Below are 19,671 nucleotides of genomic sequence, written 5' to 3'. Positions count from 1 at the left end.
GCTCATTGGATAGAGTCAGGAGGACCTGAGTTCAAATCTGACCTCAGACGCTTACTGGTTGTGTGACCCTCGATAAGTCATTTCACCTCATTTTCCTCATCTGTAAAATGAGCTAGAGAGGGAAATGGCGAGCCACTCCAGTATCTTTGCTAAGAAAACCCCAAATGGGATCAAGAAGAGTTGGATGCAGCTGACCAGCACCACCATCTATCTTATAAAGTGTTAATATATACATGATGACTAGTAAAATGTATCACTCTTAGTGGTCCCCAACCATTCTGGAGAACAATTTGAAACTATACTCCAAGGGCTATAAAACTGTACACCTTTTCATTCAGTAATATTACTAATAGGTCTGCACATCAAAGAGATCAAAGAAAGAGGAAAAGGACCCACAAGCACAAAAACATTTCTAGCAACTCTTTTTGCAGTGGCAGAGAGTTATAAATATGAGGGATAACTCAACTGGGGAATTGCTGAATAAGGTGTTGCATATAATTGTGATGGAATACTACTGTGCTATAAGAAATGATGAGCAGGATGGTTTCAGAAAAACTCGGGAAGACTTACATGAACAGATGCATAGTGAAGGGAGCAGAACCAGGAGCACATTGTACACAGTTCACAGCAATATTGTAATGATGATCAACTGCGGAAGACTTAACTACTCTAAGTCAATGCAGTGATCCAAGACAGTTCCAAAGAACCTGTGATGAAAAATTGCTCTCCACCTTCAGAGAGATGAACTCTGAGTGCAAATTAAAGCATACTTTTTAGCTTTCTCTGTTTTTCTTGCCCTTTTTTTGGGGGGGCAGTGCAGCATGACTAATATAAAACTATTTTGCATGACTCCATATGTATAGTTGATATCATGTTGCTTGTCTTCTCAATGGATGGGGGAGGAATGAGAGGGAGATCATGAGGAGCTCAAAATTTAAATGAAGTTTAATTATTAAAAAAAAATCTGTCACTCTTCTTGCTCTTTTTGTGTAGCTCACCATAAAATATGGACTCTTCTGATTCTGTGGATTAGTGCAAGTCCCATTAGCAAATCAGTCAGCTAGTGTTTATGTTTGTTAAGGGCTTACCATGGTCCAGGTGCTGTGCTAAGCACTGAAATCATTTCTTTGCCCTGGCATAAATAAGATAATGAACAAGTATTAGCTAAAATCTTAAAAAAAAAACATAATTATAGAAAAAGATACTATAGAGAATAAAAGCCAATAATTCTGAAGCATAAGTTGTTTTGTTTCTGGAAGCCACTTTAGAGATTATTTATTCCAACTTTAAGTCTTTGAACTGATTTAAAAATGAAAAGATAAAAAAACAAACAAACAACCCAATATTTCAACTTTCCCACCAGGCCTCCTAACAGGAGATAGGGCAGATGGGTATTCGATCTGGGTTGCAGTGGCTCTGCTCTTCTCTCCCACTTGAAAATGCAAGAACAGCAGCAGACAGTTAAAAAGGGGACCTGCCACCCATTGGCATGCAGCCCTTCCATCTGCAGTGGGTGTTAGAAAAATTCCAAGATTTGGTTATGAGATCTGTGCCGGAGAAATGGTGACAGCGGAGAGGATGGGAATCAAGCCCCCAGTGATTCTCTGTCTCACTTTCACTTCTTCATGCCTGACCATTCTCGTTTTGTAATTAGAGTTTATTTCTACTACCAATTCCTTTCCAGATTTAGAGCATGATTTGTGATAAATAATCAGCACCTAAATTCTTTTCCAAGCCTCTGGGCTTGTTCCATTTACTGCTCCCAATCATTTCACATAGTAAAAGATCTAGTTGTGCAATACTTAAAGTATAAATTATTTATAACTAGCAGTGGGTGACATCTTCCTCCTGAGAATTACACAAATAGGTAGCTGATGCCCTTGGCAGTAGAAGATAGGCCGCCAGCAAAGCCAGGGCTGGTACAGGCAGCCTCCTGGTACAAGCTTAGAAAGGTCCGGAAATACATGTAGCTTGCAAGGTTCTCTTTTTGGAGAAAGGAAAAGATTGTTCAAGAAATCCCCAGACTAGTTTAAAAAAACCACTAGGAGAATGACCAGTATCAGGAGTGACCCGCTGAGCATGGTAGCCCTCACACCACGATAGCTGTGGTGCCCAGAGGTACATAGTACTTTTTCCTAAAACACCAGAGAGGTCAAGAGAGAAAGTGATAAACCTTACCCAAGTAACAGAATCTCTGAAAATTAGAAAATAGACAGCAAGGAATATTAGAACAAAATCAAAAGATTGAAAAAAAAAACTAGAAGAAAATGTTACTTCCTATTTATTAAAAAAAAAAAAACTGACCTGGAAAACAAGTCAAGAAGAGATAATGTAAGAATCATTTGGACTTCCTGAAAATGGTGAACAAAGAAAAGGTGTGGACAGTATATTCTGAGAAATAATAAATGAAAACTGCCCAGATCAGTTAGAACCAGAGGTCAGAGTAAAAATAGAAAGAACCTGCCAGTCATTTCTTAAAAGAAACCCTGAAAAGAGAATTCCCAGGAGGAAGGAAAAGACCGAGGAGTCTCCAGCAAAATAAACAGGGTGATTTTGAAGGGGGGGGATTAAAAGGAAGAAAAGAAATTAATTGGAAACTAAGAGAGTACCCATCAATTGGGGAATGAATGGCTGGACAAACTGTGGTGTATAAATGTCACAGAATATTATTGTGCTGTAAGAAATGACAAGAGTTCATTTCAGAGAATCTTGCTAAGCACAGTGATAGGGGTAGAACCAGAAGCACATTTTGTACTAGGACAACAACATGATAAAGAAAAAAAAAACTTTGAAAAACATAAAACCTATGATGGATGCAGTCACCAGCCATGTCTTCAGTGACTGTGATGTAGTTGACAAAGAGGCCATGAATGAACTTAGATACAGAAAGAGACGTGTAGTTTGGGACATGGCCACTGTGTGGATTCATTTTGCTTCCTCCCTTTTCTGTTTTTAATTGGAGAAGGATTAAGGGTAAGTTAGAAATAGTGATACCAAAAAAAGAGGGCCATTGACACATTTCAGAAATTCACAAAAGCAGACAGAAGGGAGTTGAGAAGGAAGCACAGACAAGATGTACAATTTTGAAAGTAACATTGAATTTATTATAAACTTTTTTTTTAAAGCAAGTGATATGAAATGGAAATTCACTTTCCTATACAATCGTGTGTGAGTGTGTGTGTGTTTGTTTTTGTGTGTATGTTCTGCTGTATGTTTGGAAAATACTCTCTTTTTTTTTGATTGTTTAGAATTTTTTAAATCTAAAAAAGAAGAGGTGATAGGAGACTGTGCAAGCTGTAGATAGATGTAATACTTCCACTTCAATTGCTTAAGGAGAAACCAAAGGTATGAGTGAATGTTTAGACAAAAATAAAAATTTGGCATGGCAAGACTAATAAAATTATTTTTGAAGGCTTTTTTCTAGTTTTATATCACAGAAAAAATCCTCCTGTCCTCAAGGAACACCCATATTGCCCTCACAATATACATTTTTTTTACCCCTTTTATTTTTCGGGATTTTTATAACATAAGCTTTGTCCGTTGTTTTGTACATGAAGCCCCTCCCCCAGATCATAAAAACTTCTAGTATGAATCCTTTAGCAGCAGTCCTAGCAGTGGAGGGGGAGGGATAAATTACATCCTTTTATCGGTTATTATACTGGTTTTAATAGAAGGCCCTGTGCTTTATGAGCAAGGCAGAATTGGAGTAGCTCAAAAGAAACGCGAGATGCACAGATTTAGAGAATCCACCCCAGATGTTCACACGGACTATTTGTGCCCGACCTGCGGTAGAACCTTCCAAGCTTGTACTGGTCTGATCAGCCACAGGCCTTCTCACCGTAACTTGACCCTAACATGGTGATGTAATTTTGGTCCTTTTCAAGAACGAAGGACAGTCACCACCACCACCTCATGGTGTTGGCCAGAGTAATCTGAGAAGGGTCTGCAGTGGAACTCTACCACATGTCTTACCTCAGAATTGTGCCTTTGCTTAGGGCATAGCAGGTCTTGATGTGTGAGGTGGTTTAAAAGGCCCCAAACTTATGAAGGTTCAGCTTTTGGGTCCTCCTGACACACCTCATCACATTTCTCATTATCTAAAAAAGATATAGTATACCCTTTAGTATACCAAGTTTTATTGCTTAAAAATATGAGATTAACAGTGTTCCTTCAGAGATTTTGTTTTGTAATTTTCACCCTTACCTTCGATCATAAATAAAATGACCGTTACTTTGTACAGGATGATTTGGATAGAGAGCTAAACTGGAATCAGGACATTAAATTTGAGGTATCTCTCTGCCCCTTCCAAACCGGTTTTCTTATATTTTAATTTCATGATTTGGTGTTTGGCGTACATATCTCATTTTTGCTGGATAATCTGTTAATTCTGATTGTGTTGATTTGGGTTTGTTTGATTGTTTTTTCATAGTTGAAATCAAGTGATTTTGATGTCCTGAAGAAGCTGGTGCCTCTGCTAGAAGAGGTCTCCTGCACATACCCAGAAGCTGTCATTCAAGAACTTGCCGCCGATCTCCGAATCACCATCAGCACCCATGGTGCCTTCTCCACTGATGCAGTCAGTGTGGCTGCAGAGGCCGCAGTGAAGAAAAAAGATCCAGGAGGGGGCAGGATGGAGGGACAGCTTCATACCAAACCTCAGAGAAGTTCTGAGGCTGATGGGGTCCAGACACACTCGGACCAGCAGCCTCAGAGGGGGAAAGCCAACCATACAGAGAGTCCTTCTGCTGCTCCACACATACCTGCTGAGGCCCAGGGAGCAAGCCCCAGGCAGCAGCACCTCTCATCTGAGAGTGCCACTGCAAACCAGAGCCCCAGATGCACCACCCCAGAACAGTTTCAGGAGGTTCTCTTGTCAGCCTATGACCCTGAAATTCCAACACGGGCTGCTGCCTTGAGGACTCTCTCCTGCTGGATAGAACAGAGAGCTCCCCAAGCACTTAGGACCCAGGAGAAGCTTCTGAAGGTGAGCAGAGCACACTCTATAAACCATTCAGGTAGAAGAGGGCAGCCTGAAAACCACTTCAGTTGAATTCCACAAATATTTATTAAACACTTACTTTGGACCAGTCAAAAAGACCAGCCCTCCCCCCAAGTACCCTACATTCTGAGGGGGTTGGGGGAGCCATGGCACATATACAAGGAGGGTAGTGCAGTGAATTGAAGAGGGAGAAAGCACTAAGAAATTGGGAAAGGCTTCATTTCAGCAAGAACTGATTAACCATCTCCCGGGGGTCTGCCACTGAACTGAACTGACTGGGCACTTGGGTGGGCTCAGTTCATCAGTATGGGCACTCCCTCATAGGATGTAAATGGAAACACCTTTTATCCTGCATCACTCTTGGTCATATTATCCCATAATTCCAGTCAGTGCAATGGAGACCTTCCTTTGGTCCTCTTAATATTTGGGAACAAAGTTTCATTGGGCTACCCCAGATTCTCAAGGGGGACATAAAGAAACAGGTGACGGGCTTATAATTGTGTTGTGGAGATAAGACCCACACACACAAGACAATAGGATAATTCTTTTTTCTTTTTAACTGGACTTAGGTCTTTGTTGGCATAGGGAACTCCTGGTGAGGAAACTCCCTTTACCGAGGTAGATTGGCTACTGTTGTTCAGCTTTCAGTCTTAGAGAGTTACCTCTGCCAGTGAGCGTTGAAGTGACTTGCCCAGGGTCATACAGCCTGTGTATGCCACAGGCTGGACTTGAACCCAGCTCTTCCTAACTCTTGAATTAGCTCCCTAGTCATTGTGTCATACTTACATACTTATGTTCATTTAAATTCAGTAATAGTGCCCAAATGTGTAGTGGGTAATGAATGCTGCACGGCATCACCTGAAGCTTGCTGGTCTTGCCTCAAGGCTTTGGAAACTTGAGGTGGACTTGGAAGGAGTTAGGATTTGGAAGGTGGAGAGAAAGGGTGTTGTGGAGAGATAGCGGAGCAAAAGAACAAAGGCAAAGGGAGACTCTTTTGTGATAGATGATTCTAATTTTAATAAAAGCATTTGCTGTGGACAAATCACGACCCTTCTGTGGCTCTCCTGCTCCCTTTCACACCCCTCCCCCTTGGAGAGGTAGGGGACAGAGCTGGGATGTGTCCTGTATTGTTCTCAGCTCTCCTAAGCCAGTAGATCTGTGATGGTCTGGAGGCTGGAGAGCCTGCCAGTCCCTCACCAATAAGGGGGAGAGAAAGTGACTTTTAATTGTGTGTTTGTTGGTTTAGGGACACAAATCAATTGTCTTCTTTGCTGGGTGTTTCCCTGATAACATATAACCCTCTTCCATTTACTTTCCCTTGGGGCTAGGAATCACATTATTACTAACTAGTACTACTCAGAAACCGGTCACCTTTTTGAGTGTTCCTACCAAGAATGTGCAGGCAGCATTCTGTCACTCAGAACTGATAACATTCTTCTTGGCTCCTTTGGGATAAGCATGAAACAGAATGTCTCCACTTGTCATGAGCTCAGCTGTCACCGGAGATGACACTGTCACAGCACTGATGACTTTGTTCCTTTGTCTGTTTTACCGTCACTTTCCTATCAACGTGTGATAGCATCACCAGTGATTTCATTCACTGCAACAAATTATTAAGTGACCACCTGTGCCAGATGCCAGGGATGCAGAGAAAACTGCGTGTCTGGCCTCAAAGGTCTTACCTTCTACTCCCGACAGTTAGATTTTTCCTGCTCCGGCTTCTTCCTAACAAAAGAAGGCAGGAGAGCTTTGTTTATGAAATTTAAAAAGTGGACCCCAGACTTAACATTTTTTTTATTTTTCAACACTCTGTAACTTTTACAGTCTTCTTGGGCCCATCCATCATCTAGAAAAAAGAAAAAGAAGAAGACTAGTCTCTGTGTTGAAATGACTGTTGTAGGTCTCATAAGTTTTGATTGTTCTTTATGCATTAAGACCTCTGTGTTTTGTGATTTCAGGTATTTTTAGAGAACATGGAGCATGAAGACACCTTTGTGTATTTGTCTGCTATTCAAGGTAAGTTAGTCCCAGTAAAAGGTTTCATCAGTAGGATCTTTCCGCCAGTATCTTGTTTATATTTTAAGAATCTGTGTTTGCCAAGTTTTGTGCTCATAGGCCCATAGTACCATAGTTTATCCACAGTGCTTCTTATCCACAGACTTCCTCCTGCCAAGTAGCCAACACTCCTTTTTACTTCAGTGCTCTAGTGGATATGTTCTCTCTAGTGATGCAGATAACAGCCCCTCTATCATGCCCATCCTGTGGCTGCCACTCTGGGCCATTTCCTCCCATAGGTTCACTACAGGTGTCTGCCCAATGAGCTGGAGGCCCTCCTGCATTTTTCTTGACATCCAGCGGAGTGCCTTGATTATATTATATACCTGTCATTCTTTGCCCATCTTTTCTTCCTGTCATATGTTTCCATGCTGACTTCTTTTTCTCTTTACATTCCAAGTTCTTCAGTGGTTATATTTTGCAGCCTGCTCCTGCCCATTATGTGTCTCTCCATTCCTTTCTGTATGATAGTCATTTTTAATTTTTCCAGAGACAATATTCCATATCTCACTTATACATTAAAATTATATGGGTAGAATGTTGGTATTTCAAAGATGAACTTTTGTTTCCATGGGAAGTTTGGGGTCATTGATGGAACTTTGTAATTGTCCAAAGGCAATCCAGCCATCTCTTCTATTCAGTTCTAGGCCTGACTTGTCGCTCTGCCCTTTTTGTCCCAGATATACATAATGATAGAAAATCTCTCCAGGTTGCCCTTCCAAATGCATGTCAAAATCTGGGCATCCAATTGGTCTTTCCTGTGTGGTGTGGATGGTAAGTCCAGACTTGAATTCTGAGCAGTTGTCTCTTCCGGGAGACTGAATTTTTCCATGGCTTAATTTTTTTCCCAGAATGATTATTTAAAATTATATATAAGTAGACATTTGTTTAAAAAAATTGTGGAAAATCTTTTGTTGTTTTTGAGCAGCTAGGTGAGAAAGGAATTTTCCCTGGTTCTGCTAGATTCACAACCAATTAATTGTATATACTTTTAAAGGGCCATCTAGATATGTATGCAAATGTGCAAACACGTACTTATATGTATTTATGTGTATGCATGTGTGTATGTATATATGTGTATGTGTATACACACACAGACATACGAAAGAACAGAGATAAATAACTTCATCTCCACTAAATATGACCTAGGAACCAATTCTCAACTCACTGATTCAATTTAGAATGCTAACCAGAGGAATAGAACTGTTAAATGTTCCTATAAAAGGATTCCTGAGCTGATGGTGGAGACACACATTATTTGAGTAAACCACTCCAAGCAGTTGCTTCATCTTATGGGTCAGTGCCATCCACAAACGAGCATTTGGAGGACCCCCTCCATCCACAGATAATCCCTCTTCAGTTTGTATTCTGCTCTCGATCTTCTCCATCATAGATACTGTAAGCTAACACTTTGCAAGCTAACTCTGTTTTACACCTCACCTGATATTTGTGATTGAAGGGGCAATGAATGCTATCATTTCTATTTTATTTCTTTCAAGGAACCTTGAATTATTTTGGTGTATAGATGGGATAAACCTTGTTTGAAAAGAGTCTTTAAGGCAAAATTTTGCTCTACCAAAGTAGAATGTTTTTTCAAAATCAAAAAAGTTAACACAATGGGATCTTATATTCTAGGCAGTCAGGTGTGAAATGGCAAAGACATGGTCCTTTGGTGAACATCGATGACAAAAGCCTGCTTCTTCCCTACTAATACCCTTGATTTGTGTGCTAAAGGAATTGCACACCAGTTTTCTACACTTCTATACTTCTTTTCTATACTATACTATACTATACTATATTATACTTCACTTCTGTATGGGAAAGTTGGCAGATATATTAGTAGTCATTGATGTTTTTTCCCAGTCTTCATTTTTTTTGTATTAATGAAGTTCAAAATTCATTCCATGTTTTATGTAGCTTACCCTTCTTCAGCTACTTTGCATATTGATTTGTAAGTACAATTTTCTCACAATTATCTCCTTTAGCATGGACTTTCTTTGTGTATACTTGGTTCAATCTGCCTACTTTTCCTATTTTTATTCCCGTTGGTGCCATTACTGCTCCTCTGAGAAAAACATATATAATGCTGGGAAGTTAGTGACCACATTAGTGTATAAGATACTGTCCTTAAATTATTTCAATAATAATTTCAGGACTACAGAGGAGTAAATTCTACTGTCTCCTTCAATAACCCATTCTGGTGTCTTGCAATGATAAGGAAGGCCTTCTTTGTACTTAATTATTTAATAAGTCACTAGATTGGGGCAGCTAGGTGCCACAGTGAATAGAGCATGGACCCTGGAGTCAGGAGGACCTGAGTTCAAATGTGGCCTCACACGCTTAGCCCAAAAACTAGCCCTGTGACGTCGGGCAAGTTACTTAACCCCAATTGCCCTCCAAAAAGCAAAAAAAAAAAAAGTCACTAGATTGGGGGCGGCTAGGTGGCTCAGTGAATATAGCACTGGCCCTGAAGTCAGGAGGGCCTGAGTTCAAATCCGGACTGAGACACTTCATACTTACTAGCCCTGTGACCTTGGGCAAGTCACGTAAACCCCCTTCAAAAAGCAAAAAAAAAAAAAATCACTAGGTTAAGTCTTTTTACCATAGTTCAGCCTCAATATCAAACAACTTATACCTCTAACCAACTTATTACCAATTCACAGATGTCTCTTATGTGAGAATGGCAACCCAGAAAGGATAGACTCATCCTCAGGAACAGTAAGGCTGAGAAGTTATAAAATTATGATCAGTTTTGTACTTCCTTCACCTAGAGGGAAAAGAAAAATCTTGATTGCAATCAATAGGAGGTGGTCAGCGAAAGGAAAATAGACAAAAAAAAAAAAGGAAAGAGCTGACGGATAGCTTGGAGAAGATTACAGGGGTTTACTCATCTCCAAATTCTGGGAGCCCCCATCAGCTCCCTAGGTCCTATCCATGAGAGTCGCCACCAGTGATTTGGAGCTAGGAGACCTCCCCCATCTGTGATAGTGGGAAAGGCTACCTTCCTAACATCTCAAACTGGGATTTAGATCCATTTTCTCATAGAAACTTTGTGGTGGTGGTGGTAGTAAAGTTCTGTAGTACTATGGGCATAGTATTATATTTCAGGTACCTCAAAGGTTAAAGTGACTTTAATGGACCAGCATGGGAACCTAACCACTTTGTATAACATTTTTTCTATAGAAAAACGAGTTCCAATTTACAGAAAAACTTTTGGACCATAGTCTGTAAATCATTTGGAGACTTGTCTATATATGATATCTCTATAGAGGGTCCTTGCAGATATTTGAATGTTATTAATCCATTTCTTAGATTTCTTTTCAGGCCAAATGCATTCAAATCATATAGTCTGTTTTTTCATTGGTTGGATGTTTTGGCTCTTCGATCATTTGTATGTACAGTATTCAATTAGTATAGTGTGTGTAGTATTTGTATCTATATTATTCAATCTCCTGAATCTCTTTGCTGTTCTCTACCTTTCCATTAGTTTGTAGACTCCCAAAATGGCATAAACTTTAATCTTCCATTAGGAACCTTAAGGATGGGCACAGCATGATGAGGGTTTTATCTAAGAGGTCCTACAAAATGTACTGCAATTTGATTTTTCCCCAGTGTCATGACCCTTTAAAAAAAAAAAACACCTCATTTTAAAAGTCAGGATGTTTTCTGTTCCTTTGATTTTTCTTCCCTTCCCCATGGTGTCTTTTACCTCTGTGGTTATTAGTCTTTCCTTGTTGCTAGTATTACTTGTAAACTTTTACAAAGAATATAAACAATGCACTAATTAAATGCTGGTCAGGACCTAGAATGAGCTGGGTGGTTGAAACTTGTCTTTGGTGGAAAGCTTGGATTTACACTAATTTCTTCTTGCTTTGTCACTATTTAGGGATTGCAGAGCAATAATAGTCATTTGTGCTGCCTTTTCAGTTCTGTTGCAGAGTAAGAAATTACTTGACCACTTTTTATTTGGTAGACCTTATGGCCTTTCTGTCACACCTTTGGGCCTAAATAGACTGATGTATTCTGTTATCAGTCAATCAACATTTATTAAGTACCTGATGGGCCCTGTGCCAAGGGACCAAAAAGAGGCCATAGAGGTCTGTCAAGCAACTTGCAATTTAATGGGGGAGACATTATGCAAACAAACATTTACAAAGCAAGCTGTATACCAGATAAATAGGAAACAATTAACAAAGGGAAAGCATTAGAATTAGGAGGAATCTGGTTGGTACTTAAAGGAAACCTGGAAAATCAGAACTCAGAGCAGAGAAGGGAGAGAGTTCCAGCCATGGGAGAACAGCCAGAGAGAATGGCCAGAGGCAAGAGGTGGGGGGGTCCTGTTTATGGAACAGCCTGGACACCAGGGTCACTGGATGGAAGAGTACGTGGTGGGGAGTAAGGTGTAGGAGGGGTGAGGTTCTGAACGTTCTTGAATGCCAAGCAGAGGATTTTGTGTGTGTTCCCAGAAGCCACAGGGAGCCACTGGACTCTGTTGAGTGGGGGCGGGGGTGGGGGTGACATAGAGTCAGACCTGGGCTTTAGGAAAGTCACTTTAGTGACTGAATGGAGAATGAACTGAAGTGAGAAGAGACATGTGGCAGGCAGACCCCCCAATAGCTATTGCAGTAGACTGGTGTGGGGTGAAGAAGGCCTGCCCTGGGGTGGGAGCAGTGTCAGAGGAGAGAAGGGGGCATATTCAAGAGTTGTTGCCAAGGTGAAACCCAAGGGCCTTAATAACCCTTACCAGACTGATCAGGGGAGAGGGGGAGAATGAGAGATAGCCAGGAGTCCAGGCTGACTCCTTGGGTTGTGAGTCTGAGGTATGGGAGGATGGTGTTGCACAGGGAAGGTAAGAAGGGAGAGGATTTAGGGAGAAAGATAATGAATTCAGTTTTAGACATATTGAGATTAAGCTGTCTACTGGATATCCAGTTTGAGATGTATGAAAGGCAGCTGGATATGCAAGATTGGAGGTTAGCAGAGAGATCAGGGCAGGAAAGATGGATTTGAAAATCTTGAGCATAAAGATAGTAATTAATTCCATGGGAGCTGATAAAATTCCCCAAGTGAAATAGTATAAAGGAAGATATGTGGACAAACCTCTGTGGGATACCTATGGTTAGAAGGCATGATCTGGTGGAGGAGCCGTCAAAGGAGACAGAAAGAGAGGTCAGTTAGGTCAGAAGAGAACCAGGAGAGAGAGGTGTCCCTAAAACCTAGAGAGAAGAAAGTATCAAGGAGGAAAGGGTGAACAGCCCCTGGTTCCCTGTGTTCTTAGCAAAATATGCTCTTAGCACAAATTCATGTTCACAATTGCTTTGAGAATTTGTGTCTTGATGTGATTTGAGGATAATTTGCATAGAAACGGTAGTTGAAAAGTTGAGTGACTGGTAGAACATAGAAGGGAAAGGGCAGGCAGCCAGGATTGGATTAGGGGTTACCATGGTTTAGGTAAAGGAGAAGAAGGAGGAAGCATTAAAGAAGATGAATAGTCATTGTAAGTGATAAATGATGTAGAAATAGAGAGCCAAGGGAAGAGATTTCAAAAAAGAGGGAGGACATGAATAGTATGGAGACGACCAGAAAGAGGTCCTGTGCTCAGGAGTCCTGATGACCTCATAGATGAAATAAAAGTCCAAAATGCCTAGAATCAAATGACCTTTGAAAACAACCCATTTTGATCTATTTCTAAGAAACTTAGAGCCTGATGAGATGCTACCTATTGATTTCTGGGAGTAGAGGCTCCTGACATGGTGGCAGGTCACCCCAAACAGGCGACCACGTTTCTTGCCCATCAGCGTTTCCTTCTTTAATGATTAGCCCATGGCTTGAGCCATCCAAGTTTTAGAGTTTAGAGATGTAACAAAGCATGTGTCTTTTGGCTTTGTGTTTGTTTTCATTCATTTTAATTAGTGTGCCAATCATTTACCAGTTAATTTGGTTGATAGAGGACCTGGAGTTTTGGCTCTCCACTCTCCAAGATGGACAGTTTGAAGCTAATTGGTGTTTTTGGTAGTTGTAACATATACTTAGGGACTAATGCCTTGAGTGAATTTCTAATAAAAAAAGGGAGAGCAGGAGTTTTCTACCTGGTACCTGGCACTGTTAATGGTAGTTCTTCCATTCCCTACCACCCACCTAAAAATGACTAAAACCTGCCAGAGGCAGATCTGATGATTTGGCCTCACAACCTGACAAGACCAGCCCCTTGTAAATGATCCCACACAACAAGGTTTACCATGTTGTGGTTCATGTAGCATTTACTTTAGGAGTGGTAGTTTGTTTAGTGGTTTTTATTTTTTTTTAAATTTGTCTTCTCTATGTTAAACACAGACCATCCCTCTTTTAACTGATTTAATATTTTGAATTTTTGTTGTAGTTTCTCATACTGCAGATAGCAGGAGAACAGGCAGCATGACTCTAACCCTACCCACCTGTTTTACTCTCCTTGGTTACCATTTGGAAAAGAGGAAACCAAGATGGCAGCCCAACCCCCCCCCCCCCCCCCCCTTTTTCTCACGCTGGGGGCTCACTTTTGCTTTATCTCTGCCTCCTGAAATCCTTTTCTTCCTTCAAGGCCTCTCACTTGTCACTTCCAAACTAGTATTTGCTAAAATGAATTTTCTATTGAAATCAACTCGCTGGACCTAGGGACAATACTTAGTCTTGTATAGTACTTTAAGGTTTGGAGAGATCTCACTGTACCAAGATCTCATTTGGTATTCACAGTAGCCCTGGGAGATAGAGTCTGTTGTTATCTCCATTTTACAGAGGAGGAAACTGAGGCAGAAAGATATTAAGTGACTTGTCTAGGGTCACACAGGTAGGAAGTATCTGAGGCGGGATCTGAACTCAGGCCTTCCTAATTCTGTGTCTTCTATTCTACTTAGCTTTCTAAGAATCAATGAGCTGTTCTGTTTATTGATATCTCAGTTGCAATTGGGTCTGTTGAATTAATGTATATATTTTTCATCTGTATTATATCATCTTGGGAACTTGGAAAGCCTGTTGGTGATAGAACATATATGTAGACATATTTGTGGATTTATATCTAGAGAGAGAGAGAGAGAGATGGAAGAAATTATAATTTTAAAGCAATTCCTGTGAATTTTCATTATCCATGTTCTAATTGCTTTTTGCTCTGGATAATTGAAAACTAGCTATATTTTCTTTTGGCTACAATATGATTAAAAATAGCTCACATTTATATAGCACTTTAATGTTTACAGTGAATGAAGAAATTGAGGTGAATAGGGACAAGAAAATTGAACTGCAAATTCCCCAGCTCGTGGCTGAGTGACAGCCTTGGTTATGGTGTGACCCAGACCTTGTTTCCAGTAGTCCAAACTGTAGTTGTTTTTTCTCCTAATTCTGTTTTGCTTTGACTCACTTCTTTTGGACTACAGATTATAAATAAGTAAATAATGCATTTGATCTGTAACTTACCAGAGGGCTGGTCCCTGTATAAATGTGGCTTTCAATTCGCAGAATCACAGAAACTTGGAAGTGGAAGAATTCTTGCAGATCTGAGACCAAAAGAGGAAAAAAATTGACTGGTCTAAGGTTACAATTATGCAAGAATTCTCTTTGCATGACTGCTTTAGATGCAATCACTCTCAGATTAGTCCTTTCCTTTCTTTTGTGTTCATTAGTTTATATATTGACTCACATACTTAATCTCTCCTCTTGTCTTTGTTCTCCTTCCTGCTAAATTCTAAGAATTTTTCTGTAGAGGAATGAAGTGTGGTTGCTCTGGTATTCCTCTCTCTGACTCAGGATCTTTGTAAGTGTTTGCTGAGGTAGAGTAAGCGCCATGAGTGTAGAAGGATAGCTTGGGTGATAAAATACACCTTACTGAGGAGTAAGAAAAAAAAGAAAGAAAGAAATTATGGCAAAGATTAGGGAGTCCCAAAGAGCTGTAGATAAGCCAGATGAAAGGGAAATAAGCCTTAGAGAAACCAAGAAGGGGCCCGTGACTTGATGCCCAATGTCCCCCGTCTTCGATAGTGGTGTTCTTTACCTTCCACAGATGTATGAAGGCCCACCTTGTTGTCCTCAGTCTCTGTGTGCTGACACCAGTGTTCCATGAGCCATCTTCTTTTGTACTTCAAGAGAGATCGGCAGTGCTTCACCAAGTGCTTGTCCTTAGATTCCTGGTCTCTCTTTCGTTCCCTTCACGTTCCATTGTTAGATATTTTGTTGGAAAACCACTTTTACAGAATGAACTGAGAAGAAGTTTGAAGGAACTTACACCTCAACCAGGGGTCTCTGTGGCCTCAAAACCATAAAGATGGTGCTTTAAAAACTTTTATGTTAAGCATTCCGAGTGTGCCCTTTTTACTGTTGAGTGAGTGAGTGAGAGAGAGAGAAAAGGTGCTGTCCTTTGCATGTTTGTCAAGCTGACTAAGCAATTCGGCAGAATTCCTGCTACGCTGGGTTCAAGGATCCCCTGAAGAGCTATGTGCTTCCTTTAGAAGTTACTCAGATTTGGAGAATTTCATCATACTGTGTTAAATAATTAACCTTCTCCACATTTAAGCCAGTTCTGTTCTAGAATTATTCAGCTGGACCAGTCCCTCCTCTGGGTCCTTCCTGGGGTCAGGTCATTGGTAGTATACATTGTTGGTTATCAAAACAATTCCATGCCTACCTTGGATACTCACAGAGCCCTTCCAGGTGAGGCTGACCATCACCTAAAAATGGTTCATTGTATGCTTTCCTTTTTCTATCTCTCTTGCTTCCTTTTAACTTCCCCTCCCTCACGACAAGGAAAAGTTAAGCAAAAACATCCAGTCTGATGGTATATATAGCATTCCATGGCCACAGATCACCAACTCTGTATTGAGAAGGGAAATATAATTCTTTGTTTGCTCTCTGGAATCAAGATTCTAATGACGGCTTTTTCCAAATACTTGCCCTTTTAAGGTGTTATTTTCTTCAGTGTATTTTTGGGTCTCCTTTAGCAGGCTGTTGACTTACTTTTCATGATTTTCTTGCATCATTCTCATTTCTCTTCCCAATTTTTCCTCCACTTCTCTTACTTGATTTTCAAAATCCTTCTTGAGCTCCTCCATGGCCTGTAGCAGTTCATAGTTTTCTTGGAGGCTTTTGATGCAGGAGTTCTGACTTCGATGTCTTCCTCCCACTCCATGCCTTGATCCTTTTTATTCCCAAAAAAGGATTCTATTGTCTGTTTGTGCTTCCATTGCTTGCTCATATTGGCAGCCAATTACTTGACTTTTGAGCTCTTTGCCACAGTAGAACTCTGCTCCAGAGAGCTATGTCCCAAGTCACTGGGGTTTTTGCAGCTGCCTGAGGTATTAGATGGGTGCCCTCTCTACAGCCCCCACACGCTCTGGCTCACTGGTCACACACCCTAGGACCACCACCCAAGGCCATGATCCAGTTCCAAGCAGGTCAAAGCAAGAGCAATTACCCTCTGAATGGTCACTTGGTTCCCCTACAATCAGCAGGCCAGGAGCTCTAGAAGCAGCCACGCAGCCACCGTGCCTCCTGTGCTTCTGGCTCCGGAGGTAGCAGCCGGACTGCACTCTTCTATCCCCCCCCGGACCACCCTGTTCCACACTGACCTTTTACTTTGTCTTTGGCGTTTATGGATTGAGAAGTCTGGAAACTGCCACAGCTGCCGGTGATTTACTCTTTTTAAGTCTGCTCTAGCTGCCCCTCACAGGGACTGCCCTGGGGCTAAAACCTCTGCTCAGGCAGGACTGCCCTTGGCTGCCAACATGCTGCCATGGCCCCTTCCTGCCGGCCTGCCAGGCTTCCTTCAGCAGGAGATTTGTTTCTCCCTGTCACTTTGTGGGTTCTGTAGCTCTGAAGTTCGTTTAGAGTCATTTTTTACATGTATTGGAGGAGGTGGAAGCTGGAGCTGCACAGAAGTCCTGTTTCTACTCCGCTATCATGGCTCTGCCCCCCAATCAATACTTGCCCTTTTAAAAATTGTTGATACATTTTGTTTTAGCTTCCAACAAAAGGAACATGGTAATGAAAAGCCCTAAGTTCCACTGAATGTAGGCTGGGCAGACAGGAGAGTGTTTAATCCTTCCCAACTGTGTTGATCATAGTTTGAAAGTCCCAAAGGTCATCATCACCTTAGGGTGGGCACGCAGCTTGTTTGTATGCCCTGTACCTCCTGGGGAGGCACTTTTCAGACCTGGATTTAGAAACAGATTAATCACAAATGAGCAAGGCAAACATGGCGTGACTTTTGAAATGGAATATTCAGAATGTCAGGTAACATGTCATATTGAGGATCTACCTTAATAGCACTAGCCAGGACCATTCCGTGTTATTGAACGTAACTTGACTTTCATTCTAGAGAGAGACGGCTTTCTTAGATCCCTGTAGCTGTGTCATTCGGAGCTTTAGATGAAAATAGAGTGCTGATTTCTGAAACTAGAAGACAGGGACTGAGCCAAGCAAGTCATCTTGTGCTCTGTGTATCTATGGCGTGAAGCTGCTTCAGGCTACCAACATGCCCGAACGGATTACACGGATATTTCCACCCACGGCAGAAGGGCTGCCAGAGCTCAGTGAGGGGAGATTAGGTCCAAGGGGAAAGCAGTTTCAGACACAGCACATTTGCAAGTCCTTAACTCCTCAGTGATCTACAGCTCTTGTCTTATTGTCCAATTCCAGCCATCCAGTAAAGTGGCTTGAGCAGTCATTTCTCTGGAAATGCAGAAAGTGCTATGGCTTTGACCTCAGAGGACCTGAGTGCAAATCCTCACTGTAAAACTTATCCCCCATGGGCAAATCCCTTCGTCTCTCTGGGTTGTCATTGTCCCATCTTTGGTCTCTCATCATCTCCCTTTGGTTTAGTTATCAGGTCTATCCAGAAGACTCCAACAATAGCCCTTTTGTGCTCTAGTCTTCCATCACCAACTGCCTGTTGGACATTTGGAACTTGATGTACAGTAGGCATCCCATGGGTCCACAACAGAACCCTTTACCTCTCCCCATACCCTCTTTCAGAGCTTGCCTGTTTTCTGTCAAGACTGCTGGTTTTATTACCACCACCACCCCTGAAAATTACCCTTTACTCCTCACTCTTACCCCCTGTATCCAGAGAATTGCCAGGTCTTGTCAGTTCTGCGTTCACAGCATCACCTTGTGCCTGGACTGTGGCAGCAGCTTTTTGGTTGGTCTCTCTGCCTAGTGCACAGGTCTGTCCATATCACTGTGCTCCATTCAGAAAACTCCAGTGGCCCCCTTTTGCCTCCAGGGTCAAATAGAAAATCTTCCGCCCCTTCCCAACTCTCCAGCCCTCTTTACTTTTTGCCGGTCCATGTTATGCAATGTTGCTGCTCCTTGCACAAGACCCTTCATCCCCTAATTTTGTGCTTTTTTTCTGGCTGTCCACCCGTGCCTAGAATACTCTCCCTCCTCATCCCTGCCTCCTGGCTTCCTTCCTTTGGGTCTCAGGTAAAATCCCACCTTTTGCAAAAAGCCCTTCCCAGCTCCATGGATACTAGTGCTGTCCCTCCTGATTATCTTCAGTTAGTGTGGAGCAATCTGGTTTGCACATCGTTTTTTGTGTGTTTTCTCCCCCAGTGGACTGTGAGCTCCTTGTGGTCAGGGACCGTGCCTTCACTGGCACATAGTTAGCACTCAGTGTATACCTGTTTGAGCAACTGACTAACGTTACACTCTTCAGACATACCCAACTCTCAAGCATCTTACAACAGTGTTTAAGCAAGAAATGTTTTCCTTGGTTACCTGATAGACTTCTGATACTGCCAGGAGGTGGAACAACATATTTTTGGATGGCACAGATTAATTTTATTAATAGCCTTATCCATATATAACAAAGAATACAAAATAATTAAGCTACAAAAATGTAGCAAGTGACTCTTGTCCACAGAACTGTTTGTTAAGTCCTGGGGAAGAGACAGGGAGTTTTTGGAGTTTGGCTGGAGGGTAGAGTTTGTGGGGATTAAGTGTAAAGATAAATCTATGTCCCCTTTAAAAATCACATGAAATCCTTCAGAGCCCCAAATCACCTGAATCACACATCACCCGGCTTCTAGATTGTCTGAGCAACCATTTCCCTTCATTAACCAGAGGAAGCAAGAATTGTTTGTCCTCTCCCAAAGGAAGTACAGCACAGAAAACACTATGTGCTTATTGGGTTCACACTGTAATAGTCATCAGAGTGAACGCTCCTACAGAACTGTAAGTGCTTTGTGGCACTCTGAAGGATTACAGAGCCCTAAGCCTCACCACAGCCCCCTGAAGTAGATGCTGTTATTATCCCTATTTTACAAATCAGGAAACTGAGGCCAACAGAGGCCATCACACACTAGTAAGTGTCTTAGGCAGAATTGGAACTCATCTCTGCCTGATTCTGAAGTCCAGCACTCTGTCTGCCTGAGCCACCTCTCTGGGGGAAGGTACGTACAAAGTCTGGCTAACACATAGTCTCTGCCCGATGGATTTCATTGCTGGGGAATGAGGCGTCTCCACAGATAACTTTTCTGCACAGGATTACATGGCACGTGCTTCAGAGTTACAAAACGCGTGTTCTGTGACATCTGAGGGGAAGGTGGCTGCCCTCCAGGAAAGTGGTGCCTGAGATGACAAATTCCATGGCTTTC

General features: G+C 41.7%; 1 protein-coding gene and 1 long non-coding RNA gene across 2 annotated transcripts in view; one reads left to right on the top strand and one right to left on the bottom strand.

The window, feature by feature from the left end:
* TANGO6 (transport and golgi organization 6 homolog) overlaps nucleotides 1-19,671 on the top strand; it is a 205,972-nt gene that overhangs the window by 69,578 nt on the left and 116,723 nt on the right. Inside the window, exons 13-14 of the mRNA XM_069085484.1 lie at nucleotides 4,430-4,984; nucleotides 6,958-7,015. Coding sequence (XP_068941585.1) covers nucleotides 4,430-4,984; nucleotides 6,958-7,015 — 613 coding nt within the window. The remainder of the gene's footprint in view (nucleotides 1-4,429; nucleotides 4,985-6,957; nucleotides 7,016-19,671) is intronic.
* On the bottom strand, nucleotides 5,746-15,464 carry LOC138159281 (uncharacterized). Its single transcript, XR_011167859.1, has 3 exons — nucleotides 15,075-15,464; nucleotides 14,501-14,580; nucleotides 5,746-6,845 (listed from the first exon to the last, which is right to left on the bottom strand). It is a non-coding gene; the product is annotated as an uncharacterized lncRNA (long non-coding RNA).

This window comes from Petaurus breviceps, unplaced genomic scaffold (assembly GCF_028583685.1).
Source record: "Petaurus breviceps papuanus isolate PSGF00001 unplaced genomic scaffold, PetGlider_PUasm1.0 176, whole genome shotgun sequence".
In the NCBI taxonomy this organism is placed as follows: domain Eukaryota; kingdom Metazoa; phylum Chordata; class Mammalia; order Diprotodontia; family Petauridae; genus Petaurus; species Petaurus breviceps.
This window is presented reverse-complemented; position numbering and strand designations above follow the sequence as displayed.